Genomic DNA, 21,243 nt, shown 5'->3' with positions numbered 1-21,243 from the left:
CATCAACCCGGGCTTCATTTAAGCTCCGCAACTGTGACTGTCACGCACTTTTAAGACAAAGCTGTGTATTTGTCCGTGTGTACATGTTTTCCCACGTAAAAGTGCTAATTTGTACGTTAATTAAACATCTTTAAAGGCGTCACCGTAACTTCCTGTGAAATCAAAACTGTTAAAGGGACAGCGAACAGAAGTCTTAGCGACAAAGATGAGACCTTTTTTTTCTTTTTTCTCATGGTGTCACGTGTGTGTTGCATGCAGTGTGTTTTTGTGTGTGTGTGTGTGTATGAGACAGAGTAACCAAGCGTCAATCATCAGAGCACCGGATATGATGTGTGAGCGCCAAAACGTCTGTTGCCATGGCAACAAAGCAAACATCACACGGAGGTAGCCAGAACACAACTGTGTGTGTGTGTGTGTGTGTGTGTGTGTGTGTGTGTGTGTGTGTGTGTGTGTGTGTGTGTGTGTGTGTGTGTGTGTGGTGTGTGTGTGTGTGTGTGTGTGTGTGTGTGTGTGTGTGTGTGGTGTGTGTGTGTGTGTGTGGTGTGTGTGTGTGTGTTGTGTGTGTGTGTGTGTGTGTTTGTGTGGTGTGTGTGTGTGTGTGTGTGTTTGTGTGTGTGTGTGTGTGGTGTGTGTGTGTGTGTGGTGTGTGTGTGTGTGTGTGTGTGTGTGTTGTGTGGGTGTTTGTGTGTGTTTTTGTGGTGTGTGTGTGTGTGTGTGTGTGTGTGTGTGTGTGGGGTGTGGGGTTTTTCTTTCTTCGTCCCCGCCCTGCTGCTGCTCCTCTGCGGGTTTCCTCTCCCTGCTTCCCGCCTTGTGTTCCGTTTCATCTCCTTTCCCTTTCCCCCCGCCCTTTCCCTTTTCTCTTTCTCCTCTCGTACCTCTTCCTCTTTTCTTTTTTTTTTGGCTCCCCTTTCCCTTTTTGTCATTCTTAGTGCCATCGTCTATCGATCTAGCTCTGAAGCCGATAAGGAAAGTGTCCTTTTCACAGAGGGACCTAGAGGACTTTGTCTCTGTCCGTCTGTTTGAATGTGTCTTGTGTCATTGTTCTCTGTTACCCAAATCCCCGCTTCAACAGAGACTCTGTATTGTCCACGTCCTCAAACTGCTCGACAGCTCACACTCTGTGCTGCAGGATGGAGTCTGTGAGCATCATCATTATTAGCATCATTGTTTCTTGAACAGGATATCTTGTATTGTGCACATATCAAATGAAGGTTGCATGAGATATATTTCAATATTAGCTAACATAAAAGTGGTTGAAAGTCAAATGACAACATGATCAAGTGTGCTTGATTCTCCATCTGTCTTGTGTCGCCCGCACATGCAGTTTGTGCAACACTGAGTAAACATGTCACACTCTGTGTACACGTCAACGCACTTTTTCACTCTCTTATTTAGCACTTAGATTTTTCTCTGCCCTCTCGATTCCCTCCGTATCGTTTTTTATTTTCATTTCGAAAAATAATGTCACATTTATTTTAAACCCTTCGCTCCATCGCACTGCAGTGTTTTCGCTTCTCCTCCTCTCCACTTCCTCGCTCTCTCATCCTGGTCTACCCGGATACGGATACCCGGGAATAACATCCCCACTCCCTCCCTCCCGCCCCTGCTTTACGTAACGCTTAAAGCCCTGCATATCCTCCCTGGCCATGGCAACAACCACATCTGGATCACACAGCCATCTAGACTGGCACCAAAGCACATATGAGGCCTTCAAGACTTACTACAATACTCACGTGCAACGATAATCCCATTTACTACCGTGAGATGCATACTTTTGGGAGATTCTCAAAATGCACTGGTGCAGTGGGAGTCCTTAAGTGACTCCAAGACTTTGACTGAAAGTTAGACCCGTATTCAGACTTGCTTCTCACTTGAACCCACAGTAATTGTTCTCTGAAGATCACAGTTTTCCCCACAGTCCCAAAGTTTCCAACGATAGGACTTTAGCTCAGGGGATGTCTTTCTTCCCCTTCATCGCCACTCTGCTCTTCTCCTATCCTTGAATCTGTGCCTTCACAGGCTTTGCTCTGGTTGTTCTGCTGCTGCCTGTCAGTTGGCCATTTATCTGCAGGCTAGTACTGCCCCCAGATGGCCAACACAAACATTACAAGTTCCTTCACAGTTGCTGAGAGAAATCTGGGTCCACGAACGGCGATTTGAAGTTTGCCTTTCATGTATTTGCTTCGATGCTTATTATTTAGAGTCGGAGCATCTGCATGTTTAGCCATGGAGCGTGAAGTGTGTCATGTGACGGATGAGATTTATTCAGTTCCCAGTAATTGTTGCTATGTTCTTCTCAATACTCAGCGGTGCGTTCTTGTGACATTGAACCAAATAGCAGTTTTCTTAACATTAGCTGAACCATGATCAAGCCCAGTGTCTTAGAAATACTTTGCTCTCCACAAATCCGTCCCTCTGGGTGTCCGCAAGCCATCTTAACAAATAATTGCCCAACTTTTATTTTGATGATGGCGATGGTCAGTGGCACGGGGACCTGTGCCCGACATAGCTGTTGCCATGGTAACTGCAAAAGGACTGGTGGATCGAGTTATAATTGGACGGAGCAAATGGTGGGTTGTGAGAGGGAGAGACGTGGAAGATGAATTAAGGGATGAGAGAGATGGGATGGGAGTGAGCGAAGAGGAGGTGCTCCGCCTCCACGGTGCCAGCGTAGGTGAGGAGGAGGAGGAGGAGGAGGAGGGAGGAGGAGGAGGAGGAGGAGGAGGAGGAGGAGGAGGAGGAGAGGAGGAGGAGGAGAGGAGGAGGAGGAGGAGGAGGAGGAGGAGGAGGAGGAGGAGGAGAAACAAAAAAGTTTCTTGTATGAGGTCACGTGGTGTTTGACAGATGTAATTGGGGGGTAGAAACCTGCATACATGCGCACATTAATAGCATGAAGTTCTGCTAAGAGGAGACAGCCAATGAACGCTGCTGAACACCTACACAGATATCACACGGCAGCACGGAGAGAGAGTTAAGCTCAGCTGAGGGGGATTTCTCTTCTGCTGTTTTTTCACCCTCTCCCTGCTTTTGCTGCTTATCACATATGACTAAGTGCCAGAATACTGTGGTTTCCCCACCAACGTCTCATGTTTACCTCACCTCCCCTCTGCAGCTCTTCATGCTTTTAGTCAAACATATTTTCTTATCTTGCATCGTTTTGTGCTCAGATAGCTGCTGAATGACACATCTCTGAAGTGACACACTTGTGACTCAAATGTATTTTGCAGTATTTTCTTGTGAATCAATCCAGAATGATTCAACCCAGGCTAAATGAAAAACAGATTACTCTATACTGTGAGTAATTGGATAGATGAAGATTATTACTAAGGGGTTTTTTAATGTTTACAGAGGGTTGTGACCACAGAGCGGCCGCAGTAATCCCTCATCTCCACCCCTGCCCTCCTTCAGCCTCCTCTCCTTTCACTCACACAGCCAAGCTGTCCAACTCCCTCCATTTAGCTCATTGTGTTTCGCTGGGTTGACTTATTGAGAGCTTGGTGCAGTTGATAAGCCTTAATCTCTTATTCTCTCTCTCTGTGTCTCTTATTCTAAATCCTATTAATTCAACCCTAACCCTAACCTCCTACTCATAAAAGAAGTACATACAGTCCACCCACACTTTGACATGACACAAGATGACCTACTGATGCTAATGGCTGAGAAGATACGTTTTGAAGGAGCTTAGGCACACTGCAAACATGCTCCTTTTAGTTTGAGATGTTAGCATTTGTTTTCAATTCACTTGTACAGTAGCAAAGACCCAAATGTAATTCTGAAGGGTGTGTTTTAAGCCAGGAATTTTTTTGAGGTGGACTTATTTTTTGCATAAGGTTGAGAATAAAGTAGGCAAACTTTCAGTATGTGTGCCAGGCATAAGGAAATGTAAGAATAAAGTTGAAATAAAATGTTAAGAATACAATTGTTGTATCAGGAATACATTTTACGATTAAAGTTGTACTTACTACTGAGATTAAATCACTATCATAAGCCCATACTGAACGTTTATTTTTATTTTTGACAACTTTATTTTGGATCTTTAAGCTTTATTCAGGCTGTAGACTCTCCCCTACTGTAGAAATGAAACCTGGGAGGGGTTAACTTTGTTTACTACAGAGGACAGTGGCTGCCAGTAACCCTCACAGCCTTATTGGTCAGTAACCGAGCTCCTGATGGTCATTAAGTCCCTCCCAGTATTGTATTTGTCTCATGAGCATGACTTCTTGACTCATACAGTGTGACGGGAAACCAGATCATGGTTACACAACTGTGTGTGTCTGTGTGTCCTCCTGTATTATAATATAGGTTTCTTTAAATGCTTTCCCTTTGTCTCCCTTTTGCCTCCCCCCTTGCCTCCCCCGTCTCTGGCCCCCCACGCCCTTCCTCCATTTAAAGAGAAAGTTCTGTTTTCACAAGTTGTTTTTCTCTGCACCCACCCACCCTCCTCCTCCCTCTCTGCCTCTCCTGCTGAAAATGACTCTCAGTCTATTTTTACCCTCTGGTCCTCTCCACCCATTTTCCCTCTGTTTCTAACCACCTCTATACTCTCCTGTTTTCAATTATTTTCTCCCTCTATACCTCTGGCCCTGTGAGTGTTGCATCAGAATATTTGCTGCAACAATTCTGTCTCAAAGAGGCACATTTGCATGATGGAGGGAAGGAAAAAATGTTTGAGGATTAAAAACAGCTTTTTATGGTGGAAAAATATTACATCACTATCCTCTCTACTGTTAGCTGCTCTCCCTAAAACCAAAGTAGCATTGCCAGGAAAAATATTTATTATCCCTCTCATTAGTGTATTTTGCTGATTCGGTCTGGACGTGGATATGCATTGTCATCTTGAACCCAGAGCCCTCTATAACACCAACCCCCTGTGCAGATTGCATAAAAGACTCAAAGGCGGCGTGGAAAGTAAACAGTAGCTCACTAGCGCCACCCCGCATAGGATGGTATGTATGGAAATAAAGCTATATAACCGAGCTATTGCGAGTAGGAGGGATCGTGTCTTACTTCTGTTAAGCCATTGGTTAGCCTACATCTGAGTGTCGGCTTCTGATTGGTTGTTTCAATCATCAATCAAGGTTTACTACGACTCCTGCACCAATGACATTAGCGTGGGGTGGGCTTACTGAAAGAAACATACAAATACACATGTTTTGATTAATGACTTGAACTCCAACTCAGGTTTTCAAATAGATACAAAACACGATATTTATTTTATCTATCTGTATTTTATATTTAGGATCAGCTCAGTTTGTGTGATAAGAACATAATTTGAGTGTAAAGCCGGGTCACATTGCATATGACTGGCATTCCAGTGCACACGCCGACCAATCAGGGTTGACGGCGGGCAGATGACAGCTGGCCGCAATAGCCAATAGGAGAGTTGGATTTGCTGCGGAAGGCGGGATAAGGCTGGGCGAGGTTGACAGGACGAGAAGGGGAGGGGGCGAGATGCAGGGGGGGGCAAACAGCCTAGTTTACAACAAGAGGGAAGAGGGAGGGAAAGAGAAAGAAAGGGCCAAGGCTTGTGAGAGAGAGAGACGAGACACAAATAAAGGAGTAAGTAAAGTCAGGCTGGGATGCTGTACGGGGACTTTTCTGGAACAAAACAACACGCGTTACACCGAAATTAACCGAAGTGGAGCCGATGTCGTCCGCACGAAGTGGCTAGCTAACCTGCTGCAGACGGACGGATCTCACCGACGGCTTTAACGTTGCTGTAGCGCTTCTTTTAAAGCCCCCCCATCGGGTTCAGGTCCTGTATTTTGGTCATATTGAACCAAGCACTCGTTTGCTGCCTTGAGGAGGAGAAAAAACTGCGATTCATCCCATCTTTTTCTCAGTTCGCAGTCTGGAGCCAGGAGTCCTCACCGTGGTCGCTTTATAATCGCTGTGTTGTAGACTAATCAGTTGCTAGCTAACGTCAGGTCTGTGGTCAGATCGGCCAGGTAGGATAGGAGCTAGTAGACTTATATACTGTACAGAAGAGCTTGTAGTAGAGAACAGTGTTTGTTAGCTCTTTTGCTAACCAATCAGATAGATAGTGGGAGCACTGGGTGATGGATGAATGCACCAGATTTACTGTCAACGACATCTGCTAATGCCTAGTAAACACGAGTGAACCCAAGTTTGGTGGTTATCCTTTTTACTAAGTGATTTCATATCTTGGCAGGTGTTTTAACCAATCTGCCAGGTTTAGACAGGTGCATGGAAGCAGATGTTGGTAAAAATAATTTGATCTAATGCAACTTCTGAAAACGGTCCTTGCTTGATTTTCTTTTCTCTTTTAGCAGGCTCTACGTGTGAATACGCTTTAGTAGTTAAGACATGAGAACAATTTCGTTTATTTTGCCTCTGTCTGTGCGGCGGGTGCACGACCAGGGGCGTTCCCGAGAGGTCGGTCCCGTTTGGAGCGGTGCTCTCGAGGCTCCGGTTGTTGCAAGAGGCAGATAAACTGGCTTCTCTGTTGCTTTATTACATGAATCAGCAAGTATTAAAGTCGATGTGTGGGTAAGCAGTGCACACTTGGACATTAAAGCAGTTTCCTCTGTCGCACTTCCCAGTTAGACGAATCACATTAGTTTTGATCGCCCCAATTTGCTTGTTGCAGTGTTTCTAAGCCTGATCGATACAGAGCCCTCTTACAGCAGGTAGTGCTTCTTAAACAGCTGCCGAGCCCACCTGTCTGCAGCTGTATGGTGGTGCAGAGTGAGCTTTGACATGGCCCAATAACACTGCGTAGTTCCCGGGCGGATGTTTTAATCCAAGCCGTGGATGGGCTGCAGGCCTTGTTAACCCCTTCATGACCGAGCTGCTGGAGTAATGTAAACAAACAGAGAGAGGGCATCGGGGGTAATTAGACCAAAGTGAGGAGAGAGAGCTAGGCTTCGATCATAATCATCGTTTTAAATTGGTCGTCAATACTCTGTTGCATTCTGACTTATTTAACTTACGTTTTGTATTATATTGAATTCGTTTATAGTACATTCTGTACACTGATGTTTGATTCATGTGCAGTTTTATATGGCGGCATTCTGCGATACGGATTGATGGACTCTTGTTGACAGACGTATTTAATGTTTACTGGCATTGTAACTAAAAAGGATTCTTCTTCATGCCACATCCTGAAATCCCCTTGATGCAGTTGTTATTGTGAATGATGAACGCAACCTCTTGGGATACAGACACCATTGAGCACTGGTCATCTGTGAACTCTGCAATATCTGCTCGAGATTTTGGATTAAAGATGTCTCTTAACCCTGGATTTATGTGTGTAGAAAGGAACTTTAAAGGGACACACTTTCTTTTTTGATTATTCTTTTTGGGAGAAACATCAAGGATTTCATTCAATCATGTTCTCATCAGAGAATCCACAGTATCTCCGCCAAGGATTAAGCATGTTTGGTTAGTCCTTATCACTTACCTTACTGTTTATATATTTAAAAATAATCCTTTTTGTCAGATCTATTCCATACAGCAACATTATATTTTTGTGCACTTGAGGCATAATGCAACAAAAATGTTAAATTATTATTAAACAAGCTATTTTTGTAGGTTTATATGATACAGATACTTTAGTTCATGGAAAAGCATCCTCATCAACTTGTGTTTTTCAATAATTAAGATAATGATGATGTGATTTATACAGCTCTTACTCATTTATGGGGGTTCAGAGTGTACTAGCTTCTGTTCTCCATCCAGCCTGTTATTGAGAACAGACAGTCCTTTTGTACATCTGCTGTTGTTGGAGTTATTTAACCACTCAAGTGGCTGTAGGTGGGCTACTGTGGCAGTGCTGTTATTCTGGGTTGCTCTCATTTATGATATTGTTATATTCTGCCAGGAAATGAATAGCTTTCACCTAATGTCTCAGATGCCCATTATTAGAGTGCTAACATGAAAGCTACTGTGAAAACAGTGACCCAGAATTTAGTAATTTATGTGTGGTTATATGACTCTAAAATGATAACAAAAACATGAATGCTAGCGTCACAAACATATTGGAAGAAATTATTAGAGTTTGTGATGGGAGTAAGATTGCACCTCTTGTCTTGGTGTTGCACTGAGGATCTTGATTTTCCAAATAAGGACATATATTATCTTTAAAATCTGAATGTAACACAACCTTGTTGTCTTGAATGTGATTTCTGAGCAGCTTTTTATAAACGTCTGGACATCCTGTGGTGTTATCTGAAATAAACCATGCTGTTATCCTCCGCAGTCTGGACCAACGTAGAGCCCCGGTCAGTTCCAGTCTTCCCCTGGCATTCATTGGTCCCCTTCCTGGCACCCACCCAATCAGATGCTTCTTCTCTGCCAGGAGAGGGCCATCACCCTGTCAACCACCCCCAAGCAGCCAGTCTGAAGACAGGTACTGTATTAATTTATGTTGGATGCAATGTAACCTGTATTATCAGTTACTTGGATACTGTTTTAAGTTCCATATATTGGTTTCTATGCCCCGGACAAAAATGCATCTCTTTGTTGTTTTTCCTCAGACTGTCAGGGGGTGGCAGCACAGTCACAAGAGCCTGCAGAGGCACCTCCCATGGTAGAGAGAGGTCCTCCATCCCGGCCTACCCCCTCTTCTGATGAGCCGCCTCCAGAGAAGGAGAAAGGCGATGCGGAGAGGGAGAGGCCAGACAGCGAAACAGAGAGTGACGTGGATGACCCGTAAGAGCACTTTTTGCGTTATGTAGTGATTCAATGTGCAAAGCTGTGAGATTACATAAACACTTAAAGATACACCCTGCACCTGCAACCTTGCCAGTGTCTTTTTATAAAAAGTGGTTATGTATTTGTCCCAGTCAGCCCTCACAGTAATGTTCTCTTTGTGGTACCCACACATACAATATGGGAGTGTGAAATGTTCTGTATCTTTGCGCTAATTTGGGCAGAAGAGCTCAATGCCAGAACAAAGCAGATGGGAACAAAAGCATTCCATCTCTGGGCTTTATCACTATATGAAAGGCAGTGGCCAGGCCGTCAGCCATTGAAATGGATGAGCTATCTGCTGAATCTGCTGATGTATCTCATGGGAGATGAACTACTTGTGCTCTGTGTCTGCATCTGAGAGACTTGAAGCTCGGGGATAAATAATACCAGAGACAAAAAAACCTCTTACAGTTTCAAAGCGAAAGCAGATCTGCATGTGCGTTTTGTCCTCAAGGATACAATCTAATATAGATTACACTTTGTTTCAGCTTTCTCCCAGGCGTTGTACCAGAGCCTCCCCTCGCTATATCACCCGTGAAGAGACGCACTCAGTCCCTCAGTGCGCTGCCCAAAGATGGAGATAAGAGCAGCCCTGGAAAGGTTGATCTTTATATTGCTCCTATCATCATCATCATAATGATCGGAATTCTCAATGTTCCCTTTACTAACACATGTAATATCTTTCTGTCTTTCAGAGGGAGAAGGACCACATCCGGCGACCAATGAATGCATTTATGATTTTCAGTAAGCGCCATCGAGCATTGGTGCACCAGCGGCACCCGAACCAGGACAACAGGACAGTCAGCAAGATCCTTGGGGAGTGGTGGTATGCCCTGGGACCCAAAGAGAAACAAAAGTATCATGATTTAGCTTTCCAGGTACACACATGCAATGACCAACCAATGTATCAACATTAGTGGCAATAGACAACTTTTCTTTCCCAGCTTTTTCATGTGATATATTTAAAGACAACTGATATACTTTCCATTTTCCTCAGCCTAGAAAAAACATATTATTGTGATTATTTCCTTCTCCTGCTGAGAGTAATTGCAGTCCACAGCTCTTCTGCGGACAGCAAGGGGTCTTTCACTTTCCTCTTGCACTACAACCGACACAACCTCAAAGCTAGGATGTCGTCATCAGTCAAATTAGCATATGATGCTAATGGTTGTGACTTTTGGAGCTATTGCTAGCTACTTTCTTTGGAAAAAAGTCGGCAACACTGCTTTTGATATACTGCATTTATTTTCCCTTAGCTTTAAATTAAGCATTTCCGGCGATGACCGTACCCCCGTGGCAGACAACTGCATTCTGAAAGCAAGGCTCTGGAAACCTAAATCTTAACATCAATGGTGTCACTATTCTATACCCGTTACATTGTGAAAACAATATTTACAGTTCATGCATTAAAAGTATCTATTGCCTCTTTAATCCTTTTGTGCTAACCTATAGTACACATACTACATTTTTGTCTTCTTTTTCACTTGCTCATTTTCCCTTCTTCTGTTCCCAGGTGAAAGAGGCCCACTTTAAGGCCCACCCGGACTGGAAGTGGTGGCAACAAAGACAGGAAGAAGTCCAGCTCTGATGGCCGTGGGGTCCCGGGGGGGGAAAGACATCAGAGAGAGGAGCATGTCTGAGTCTACAGGTTGGTTTCACCTAAGGCTGTGCAATTAATCGTATTTTAATCTCGATTACGATTTTAGCTTGCAACGATTACGAAAACAACCGTAATCGAAATAAAACGATAATTATTTTTATTTAAAAAAAAAAAAAAAAAAATTATTGATTTTTTTTTTCTTTTTTTCAGTTGAATTATACTTAAGTAAATGGATAATCGTTTTAATAATCGTGATATCAATTATTGACCAAAAATAATCGTGATCAGCCCTAGTTTCACCCAGCTCTAATGATATCACATAAAGATGTATATTTTACAACATGTTTTATTTACAGTATCCTTTCCAGTACTTTAACAGTGCTCTTTTTTGCTCCCTGACAGAGCCCCATTCTGTGGAGATGAAGGGGGTTGGGCCTAGTCTGGTGGGCGTGTGTGAAAGAAGCGCAGCAGAAGGTCATGTGGGCCAGCTCACCCGACCCCGGGCCTTCTCTCAAAGCGCCGTGCACAGCCTGGAGCGCAGTGACAGGGGGAACACACAGGCTCTGGCAGAACTGGCACAGGTATGGAGGAGCAAATGTTGATTTCGTTTTTTTTAACCTTGAATATTGTGAACATAGAATCAAGATCATTATCACTGTTGGATACAGCAACAGTTCTGCTGATTTTGTAAACATGACTTGATGAAAGTTAGTTTGTTTTACAGGAGAGTCACTGCAACAGAAATACTTTTCTCTGACAGATTTTCTTTAACCCTTAGATGCATAAGTGGGTCTTTTTTGACCCGGTGAGGTGGTTTTCTTGAAGTATCTTTGTAATTACATTTTTTTTATCATTTCATATTCCAGCTATTCCTCAAAAAACATGTTTTGGATATCATGCCATTCAAATTTTAAATTAAGTTTTTGTATTTCTACCCCAAGCTTCCATAAGTGGGTCAAAAATGGCCCGCATGCATTTTCTATGGGATCCTATGGGAACCTTTGATTCTTATCACCTGTTGCTGTCAGGAATACATTCACTGTGGACCACACAGACTACATCACAAGTGACACCTCTCAGGAAGATTATTTTACACAGCCAGATCTGATACCTGTCAGTATAATAATAATAATAATAATAATAATACATTATATTTTTATAGGGCTTTTCAAGGACTCAAAATCGCTTTACAATATAAGGGAAGGTTAGGGTGGGGGGTATAGGACTATCAAACTTGATCAACCGGCATGGATTGATGGGGGGTGGGCTATGAGTAGACAAGAGGAGAAGAGATGAGTTTTGAAAAGGGACTGGAATACTGTGAGGGTCTCAGAATAGCGGAGATCTTGCATCAATATGTTCAAACGTTTTTTTTCAAAATGTAAAAAATCTCTAAAATTATAAATAGTGAAAAATTAAATATAAAATATTTCTAGTGTGAACCAAAATATAATATTAAATATTATAAAGTGATTTTTCTTAACCAAAATGACAAAAATTGTATAAAACACATATTATTCTAATACGTGTCCTTTTTGACCCCCTTATGGAAGAGAGTAGGGTCCAGTCACTCGTGCATCTAAGGGTTAATAGCATGTCAATTTTGACAGTAGAATATAAGGCATGTTTCTATAATGAGAGGTCATGTCATACTTCAGATAAAATAAAGCAAACTGTTTCAAAAGCATCTCTGCTACATGGTTCCTTACTTTTTTTCAGATGTGTGGGGATGGTGGCAGTCAGTATCCGAGTCATGCCCCGTCCCTGTCTCGGTCCCAGCGGGGAGTCAGCGAGGATATGACCAGTGATGAGGAGCGCATGGTAATCTGTGAGGAAGAGGGAGATGACGATGTCATTGGTGAGAATTAAGACCATCTCTACACTGAAAACGATTGTTGGATTACCTTTGTTAAAGTGTTAGTACACTGCTTCTGTGTCATTAATGTACTTTATACATTCCCAGCATCTGCATATTGAACTCATCATTGTTGGCTGTATGTTTCCTTTTGAATTAAATGCACAGAATGTGGCTGAATTGTGTCCAGTCTTTTTTTACCACTGCCTTGTTTTGATGTTAAAGATCAGATAGGATTGATAGTAGACTCTAAATACACGCTGAAGCGATTGGATTATGAACTGCAAGGATTATCAAGTGTAGCTGTAGAGTATTTTTTCTTCTCCACAGAGGACCCTTATCCTAGCAGCTCCATAGACCTCAAGTGTAAGGAGCGGGTGACTGACAGCGATAGTGAGAACGGTTCTGGAGATGAAAGTGATCGCAAGGTAACCAGCTTGAACAATATATTTTTATCTATCTATCTGTCTATCTGTCTATCTATCTATCTATCTATCTCTCTATCTATTTCTCTATCTATCTATCTATCTATCGTCAGTCATTCAAAAGTACTTGCCTTCATTTAATCTAAAAATAATGTCTTTCTTTACAGAGGGTTTTCGCTCCAGTCATTTGCTCCTCGTCTTCCTCGCATCATACCCCGCATGGCAGGAGTGTCTCACTGTCCTCTTACCCCAGCAGCAAGCGTTATGAGGAGGGGCGATCAGGAGGGGGAGGGTTTTCAGATCACAGGAGGAAGGACAGAGGAGGAGGAGGAGAGGGTAAGGACACATTTGGGGGAGAAGGAGGAGGAGGAGGAGGAGGAGTGCAAGCCACATCTCTCTCCCTCACTTCTGGCCAATCAGTCATCACCACTTCTTCAGCTGGAGGGCATCATCCCTCCACGGTAGGATCACTGAGCGGGACCTTTCTCCCGGGCATGGGCGCTGTGAGGGTGGCGTCCACGGTGGTGACCAATGTGATGCGTCCTGTCATCAGCACACCGCTGCCCATCGCCAGCAAATCCAGAGACGGAGGCACATCGTCCAGCCCTCATCCGCCAGAGAGGAAGTCCCTGACTCCCCAACAGCAGCCGCACTTTCTGATTGGATCAGGAGGCGGTTTGCCAGCCACAGGGGGTGGGTACTACTCTTCATCATCACCTCATCCTTTAGGTGCAGGCCATGGTGGTGTCGTGACTAATTTGGTGTTAGGAGGGGCTCTGTCTGCTCAGCCTGCTGTACAGCTCCTCACCCCCTCCCACCACCAGCAGCAAGCCTTCCCCTCCTCCGCTGTGTCTCATAGCCAAACCAACGGGCCCCTGCCTCTCTCCCTGCTTCATCCCCAGTTCCTTCCCGCCTCTTCCCTAGCCTCACACGGGGGTAAGGCCATCACACAAGTCCAGTACATCCTGCCCACCCTACCTGCCAACACCCACCCCAAGAGTCCTCCTCAGCATCTCAGCCAGCCAACCAGTATCTTCAACCTGCCCACAGCTCCACCCACACACATGTCTCTGGCCAATGGGAAGCAGCAGGGGTCCGGATACACGTCCAGCTCTGCAGTGGGAGTGGTCAGCCCGGGGTCTAGAGGTGAGAGTTTTAGTAGAGGCTTGTTTGATCTACCTTAATGGACTAAAACAGAACAGTCTATTTCAAACACACAGATCATCTTAAAAAAGTTATATTAAACCTTTTGATTCATATTGAGAGAAATTATGCAAAAGGTATTAATTGTTAATCACACTAAAATATCAGTCAAAAATAATTGTGACAAGTTATTTTTTCAGAATCAGGCAGCTGAACACTCTGAACAACTAATCGCTCGTGCATAGCCTTTTTATACTGCTCCTAATCAAATTCTATTCTCATCTAAACTCCTCCCAGTTATGAAGTATGTTTTTCTCGGTTTCCAAGCAAAGCGAGAATCCTAAGAATCCTTGTGGTACTGTCAGCGTTTCCGCCAGGGGGGCGTCTTGCCGTCATTTGACGCCCTTATTCAGCTCAGAACGCCCTGAACTCGAGCCGAGGGCGTCCAAAAAAAAAATAATTCGAGAGAAGATCGAGTTTTTATCGCTTGAAATGACGTAAAGGAAAAAGGACAAGGACATCCCTCCCTGTTGGAGGGGCAAAGGAGTCTGGTTTGATTATTTTCGCCGCCAGCAAAGCGTGTTCCTGTGACGGAAAGTGTACTGCCGGCGAGCCTTGACGGGGGGGGGGTGCTAGTGGAGCACGCGCGTGAACTGCGAGCGCCGGAGCCTCGCAGCGGCGAAACTGAGGCTCCGTGGTAAACTGTGGTAACATGAAGAGCAGTTTAGGAGCCGAAAGACTCTTCTTAGTGAGCCGAGCCAAATGATTCGGCTCACTAAAAAGAGCCGGAATTCCCATCACTAATACGTAAAGAGATAGTATCTATAAGGGACGGCTCAATTCAAAATTCAAGTCACGTGACACGACGTGAAGTCACTCAGCCCTGCTCTGGCGGAAACACTGGGTACTGTTACATTTTCTTTGTTGGCTTTAGAAAACGTGCTCCATCTGAACGCGTGTCTCACATTGAGCACAGATAAGCCTTTTAGAAAGTAGAGTGCATTTGGCTATAATTCCGCGGTCACTACACATTAAAATCACTCATTCTTCCTTTCTTCTCTTTCTCTTGCTTCAGTGCAAACACAATCTCCAGTGCTCCAGGGCAAAATGTTTGTTCCCATGGCAACAGTACGGACAGCGCCAGCCTCTGCCCAGCAGTTTCCCATCGTGGCTCCACCCCTTCCTGTCCAGAACGGCGCTCAGACGGGAAGCAAGGTCAGTGAGACAGCTTCACTGCAGACACTGATATGAGAATCAAATTGTATCAAAGTAGGACCACTTGCATTGTAAATCTATAAATGTGTATTTGTTATTTTCTTTATGACTTCTCCTTTCCATGCCAGATCATCCAGATAGCTCCCATGCCAGTGGTCCAGTCCCAGTTGCCTCAGGGCGGAGCGGTCCATCCTGCCAGCCCCTTCTCTGTCTCAGTGGGCACGGCTGCTCCAGGATCAGCCCCCTCCCAGACTTTACTCCTGCCACCAGCTCCTACCAGGTAGAAAACAACACACAAACTACATAATAAAGCTTTATTTATAGAGCACTTTTCATACAACGCATGCAGCTCAAAGCGCTTTACAAAATGACACATCACAAGTTCAAAAGAAATTCCCCTCAGATTATTTGTTAAGAACTTTTTAAAAGGTACATGCAGCAAAATATAACATTTGATCAGGTTAACAGACACAAGGAGGTAAAATGTATGATAATAAAATAAAATAAATAATGGTTTCTCTCTGACAGTCGATGCAACAATATAAAATATACAGGGTTCTTACGGTCATTAAAAACCTGGAAAAGTCATGGAAATTCTAAATGCTAATTCCAGGCCCTGGCAATATTTTTCCCAAAGTTTTGGAAAAGTCATGGAAATGTAACTAAAGTTGCATCAAATATAATTTATATTTTATCTAATCGCCAAAATAGTAATACTATAATGATAATAAATACTGTATCGTATAGTAATGAAACGTAAAATGGCATTTAACTCACGAGGTATTTTGCTGGTGAGAGATGTTGGTTGCTTTAGCGTGTAGAAGCTAGTAAGCCTATTTGATTTGTTTTAGATAGGCACAACATGTTTCATATGCAGACCTTATTTTCCTGTTCCATGTTCAAATAAACTATTTTCAGTGGTACGCTGAGAAAGAGTAATTTTTTTGGTCATGGAAAATGAGGTAAAGGTCATGGAAAATCATTGGTGAAAAAGTGTATGAACCCTGGGTATAACAAATTGAATATGGATCCTATTCTTTTTGAACTTACGACACCAACCCTTTTGTGCTTTTTGTTCTGCATTCGCCACTGGCTTGATAACATCTAGCAAGTTATATACACAATTTGTAGCAGGACTATTCTGTCAATCAATCATTTCAAATAACCGTGACCTCATAGTTTGTTCTGAGGTGGTAAACATCACTTTTTTCGCACCAGAATAAACGTAACAAAGAATGTAAATTGAGTTTTCAGCCCCAACAGTTATTCTAAATTGACTGAAATGCTTTTCTGAAATTGCCTGCCAACCCCTTTTTATTTTCATGAGACTAAACCCACACACCTGCCACTGAAAGAAGACTTCAACAAAAGGTTACTTCAGAAAGTCACCATGTAAATATATTATCATTGAAGCATGCTGCTTTCTGAAAAACACAATAAGTGTTGATTAAACGCGTGACTAGTGAAGCCTTCTTGAGAAAACGGTTTAATTAGTATTAAACGTCGGCCAAATTAGGATTTTTCATGCACATAAAGATTCAATGCTGTTGATGAGCCAATTTAAGGGTACGATGTTCTCCTAGTTATTTGATCTAAAAATATTTGTACTGCAGGGAAGTTATTTTTATCTCTCAAAGCATTTATCTGATAGCCCTCCAGTTTGCCCTAAATGTTTAGCTTCCTTCATTCCAGCTGCTTAAAAGATGAAAATCTAAAAAAAGCTTTAACTACAAATTAAGCAGCTTGAACAAAATAAGAAATTGGTTGAGCTATATTTGATCTATTTCCTGCTGTGATCGATGTCATTCTGTCTGTTGTAGCGCTGAAACGTCCTCTCTAATGCTGCGTTTCCATTACAGTTTAGTAGCTGGGGCAGTAACTATAGTAACGCAGTGTAGGCGGAGCCGTGACGTCATCTTCAATGCGAACCACAAAACCAACATCAGCCGTTAGCTGTTAGCACACAGAGCTCACAGCTCCTCATATCTGTTCAGAAACTAGACAAAAGTTAAACAAGTACAAACCACAGACTGCCTGTGTCATGGTGAATACAGTCGCTGCTTTATTTATGTCTGTATAGGCCGTTGTTGTGAGTGTGGACGGTCGGAGCATACACTGCGTTAGCTTAGCCGATCTCCATTCAGAAAACACGCATTTTAAAAGGTTTTTCGCCTGCCGTCTGTCTGCAGACTTGACAAAGCATTAATTCATGGTTTTTACTAACCGGTATCAGTATGTTGTTACTTCGGCATCATTTTGAAACGTGTATTACAATTAAATCACGGTCAAATATGTTCATTTTGTTGTAGTTGTAGCCCCCTTGCCAGCGATTCTCTCACTAGTTTAGCATACTCAGCCCGGTTGTTGGCCCGGAAAGAACCTGGATTTTGGAGAGCCAGAAAAACTGTGAAAAAGTACCCGTTAGCCGGAACTACCCCTAGTGGAAACGCAAAAAACGGGCCGGGTTTAAACCGTGCTACGCGCTGCAGTGGAAATGCGCCATAACACTGGACTTGTAACGTCCTATGATGGAGATCTATGTTGGAAAATCCAAAAGCTATTTCTTTGACAGATGGATGATGATCAGATGTCTGAAAGGGGCTATAAACTCATTATGTGCCAGTAAAGCTCTGACTAAACAGGCGCCCGTTTATGAACATATGCCAGCCTCAATCATCCATCATGATCTCAGTGAGCCAAATATTTGTTACTGTATGATATAAATCCGGCTGATGCCTTCTATCAAATGATTCACAAAGCGCTTCAGAAGAAAAATGGATAAGGCGTGCTGTGAGAAGATCCTGTGTACATGCTCCATGACAAATATTTATAAAGAGGAGTTCCAACACATGAGCAAACATTTGAGAGGATGCAGCAGCTTGGATCACCGTTATTGGTTTAGTGTTGTGCTTTCTGTTGAAGCAGCATTTATTTTTCAGAAGACGCCACTCATGGAGGAATTAAATGGGGGACAGCAGGCCGCTCATTAAGGATGCACAACTTTTTTTTTGCCAATAGTGGGAAATGCATATCATTATGTATATTGGGATAATCACATTCTTGGTGATAAATTGTCAACTGTTAATACAAAGCTAAATGACACAAAAAATAGGTCAATATTTCATTTTCTTTGTAAAAAATGCTGCTAAAAGTACTGTGTGTATGGATGGAACGTCTTTACATAAAATACGGCAGCAGTGTTGCATAACTGAGTCATGTTGCAGGCTGCTTGCTTTAGGGGAGGGTAGAACATACAGTGTATTGTTTTTCAGATTGCAATGTTGAGCAAAGGCCATCGATCCAAATGTATTATTTAAAGATACTGGTGTTGGTATCTGCACAAACTCAAATGTACCATCATCAATAACAAGCTCTATGTAAACGCAGATATTACTTATAATCTGAAAGGTGGGGTAGGTAATTCACCTCAGAAACACTTTTTGTTATATTCCATGGAATGCTCTTAACATCCCGATAGCAATGAATACATTAAATGCTTTGACAATAAATGCATTAAAAAAAAGTCATCTGTGGAAGCCGTGGCGCTGTAAAAAGCACGACCAATCATCTTGAGCCGGCCCGGCTAAAATAACTGGATGGCCTACCTGCCTGTCAGCCTTCCATCTGTGCACAAACTTATCTCGTGCCCTCATTGGTCATGTGCACGTCCGTGTGTGTTGGAGGAGGGGCTCTGTAAGGAAGTCTGAAGGAAGGGGCAGATTTTTTTTGGCTGCGTACTTTCAAATTCTAGCGCACTCGAGCTGGTTTCTCCATTCTTACCTACCCTACTTTTAATTTCAATTCCCCAAACAGGTTTAATTTTCAAAGATAAATTAATTTTTTTTGTTGTTGATGCATTAAAGTAACTCCTGTTATGATCTGGTACTTTTAGATTGATAATACATTACATGTTACTTGTTAGACACTTTTATCCAAAGCGACTTACATACTCAATACTGTGGACAATCCCCACAGGAGCAATTTGGGGTGAAGTGTCTCAGGGACACAACGACATGCTGACTGCAGTGGGGTTTGAACCTGTGACCATCTGATCCCCTGATAATAATGATATATAAGTTCAGTTGTATTGTTTCTAAAGGCAGAAGATTTCCTAAAGCACAGCGGACAGACAATGGGAGAAACAAAAACTCCATGAGGGGTGCATCTGCAGCCGAGCAGCTCTATTCTGGATGTGTTAGTCATGCTGCTGGTGGCTCATTTTGCCTCTGCCTGCCACCCCCACACTACCTCTCAGCTTCTAACACACACACACACACACACACACACACACACACACACACACACACACACACACACACACACACGTCATCCAGGGCTGCACGCTGTGATGTACACTCGCCCCCTGACCCTCACTGCAGTTCTTGATTCCTGCTCATTACTAACACCTTCTGTCACCTTTCTTGACATTTTCTATTACAAAAATGTCATCCTTTCCTCCTTTTCTCCTCCTCCCTCTATTCAACTGTCCTCTTATTATCCTCTTTATTTTCTCTGTGCCTCCTCACTCAGGATCACTTATGTCCAGTCCACTCCAGGGGTCTCATCCACTCTGGTCTCCACGACAACAGGCTCCTCCATCACCCATCAAGCGCTGCCGGTGTCTGGATCTGCCTATGTGCCATCGCCCCTGGCAACACTGGGGTTTCACCGCCATCGCACCTCCTGGACAGACCCTGGTGCAGCCGCTGATCTCAGGTCAGTGCTGTGCTGAGCTCCTGCTTCACATCTTTAGACGCTAACTCTGTTTGTGTCATGTATACATTAAGTGATGTGAAACTCAGCAGGAGTTTGAATGTTGCTTCTTCTGTGACAAACCCAGCCAAAGTTAACCATTGTAGCTTCTATTAAAACTTGTTCTTGTTATGAATCTACTATTGATGAATAGATAGATGGATATTAGATACTATATTGACTTACTTACAGAGGCTTCTTCAATAAATACAATTAATTTGACCGTACTTTTATACACGTGTAAGGCTCTAAAACAGAGTTGTGCTTACACATTTCAATCAACCATAATCTAAGTGAGCCAGTGGTTTATCATGTATGGATACACTGTCAGTTACATCTCTGGTCTCTTCGTGCAACACAGAATCTATATTTGAATATACAAATATTTCTTTTTACAAAACGATTATTAACATCAAGTTCTTTAACTCTGTTAGCTTGAACATTCTAGACCAGGGATGGGCAGTACTTGTAGTCCTGATACCGTCCACTAGACTCCTCGTTACGTCCCGAGCTGCGTACATGATTTCATTCGGCAGCCAAATACCGCAAAATAATCTGTGACACGTTTGTGTGTATTGTGTCACAAGAAACACCGGCTGTTGTTATGCCTGCTGTGACGTTAAGTTACCGCTTGTAATTATGCCGTTACAAGCGTCAAAGTTGTATTTATCATCTGAATTTGGCGAAACAAGTTTAATATTCTAAAAACCAAGACTTTGTTTATTTGAAATCAGATGAAAACAAACTGTCACGGACCCTGCCGTGTTATCTATGATTACTATACACTTTTCATTCATAATTTCAGCGGGAGGGAGGGGGAGCGGCGCTGAGGAACAGCAGGGTGCGGGTTGACAGGTGTCTGTGTTGACATTCCCCTTATTGTGCGTCAGCAGAGACAGGCTATAAGTGTCTTAGGTTCAAGTTAGACAACTAATGTCTGGGTTAGTGTTCATGACTTCATGTTCAGGTCATCTTAATGGTTCATCTTAGTTTCAAATAGTTTTATTCCACTGTTAAATAACCTGTTCAAAACAAACATGCCACTTGTAAAAATTAAATAACATTTCTGTGAACTGATATTGTTTTAGTGAGCTTATTACAGGATGTTCCCTGAAAGATTGTAAAAAGTCAATGAAGATGTCAGATTTAGTATATTTGTTAATAATTACATACAACACATGGAATTTGTGTGTGTGTGTGTTCCAAGTGAATCTGCGGCCCCCTGGTGGCCAGTACATAAATGATGTGGCCCCCACCACCATCAAAGTTGCCCATCCCTGTTCTAGAAACATACATTTCCCCTAGAATATTTACAAATGAGGTTTTAATGCAGACTACAATACTTATATATATATATATATATATATATATATATATAATACAAAACTACAACAACCACATATGACTCCTGATTATATACACATACAAACGTGTTTTGACTAAACCTTTGGTGGATATTCATGTGGGTTTCAGTATGACGACGATGTGAAACTAGGACAAGGACTTGTTCAAATCACTTTAACAGAGTCATATCAGGA

At 42.8% G+C, this 21,243-nt stretch overlaps 1 protein-coding gene across 1 annotated transcript in view; it reads left to right on the top strand.

Moving 5' to 3' along the window:
- cicb (capicua transcriptional repressor b) overlaps window positions 1-21,243 on the top strand; it is a 36,429-nt gene that overhangs the window by 6,262 nt on the left and 8,924 nt on the right. Inside the window, 15 exon segments of the mRNA XM_034123906.1 lie at window positions 8,222-8,371; window positions 8,499-8,673; window positions 9,204-9,315; window positions 9,411-9,593; window positions 10,229-10,273; window positions 10,275-10,319; window positions 10,321-10,363; window positions 10,718-10,896; window positions 12,035-12,173; window positions 12,501-12,598; window positions 12,763-13,741; window positions 14,814-14,953; window positions 15,082-15,233; window positions 19,484-19,616; window positions 19,618-19,669. Of these exon segments, the coding sequence (XP_033979797.1) occupies window positions 8,222-8,371; window positions 8,499-8,673; window positions 9,204-9,315; window positions 9,411-9,593; window positions 10,229-10,273; window positions 10,275-10,319; window positions 10,321-10,363; window positions 10,718-10,896; window positions 12,035-12,173; window positions 12,501-12,598; window positions 12,763-13,741; window positions 14,814-14,953; window positions 15,082-15,233; window positions 19,484-19,616; window positions 19,618-19,669 (2,625 nt within the window).

This window comes from Trematomus bernacchii, unplaced genomic scaffold, assembly GCF_902827165.1.
Source record: "Trematomus bernacchii unplaced genomic scaffold, fTreBer1.1, whole genome shotgun sequence".
Classification (NCBI taxonomy): domain Eukaryota; kingdom Metazoa; phylum Chordata; class Actinopteri; order Perciformes; family Nototheniidae; genus Trematomus; species Trematomus bernacchii.
Note: the sequence above shows the minus strand (reverse complement) of the source record. Positions and strands in the feature narration are given on the sequence as shown.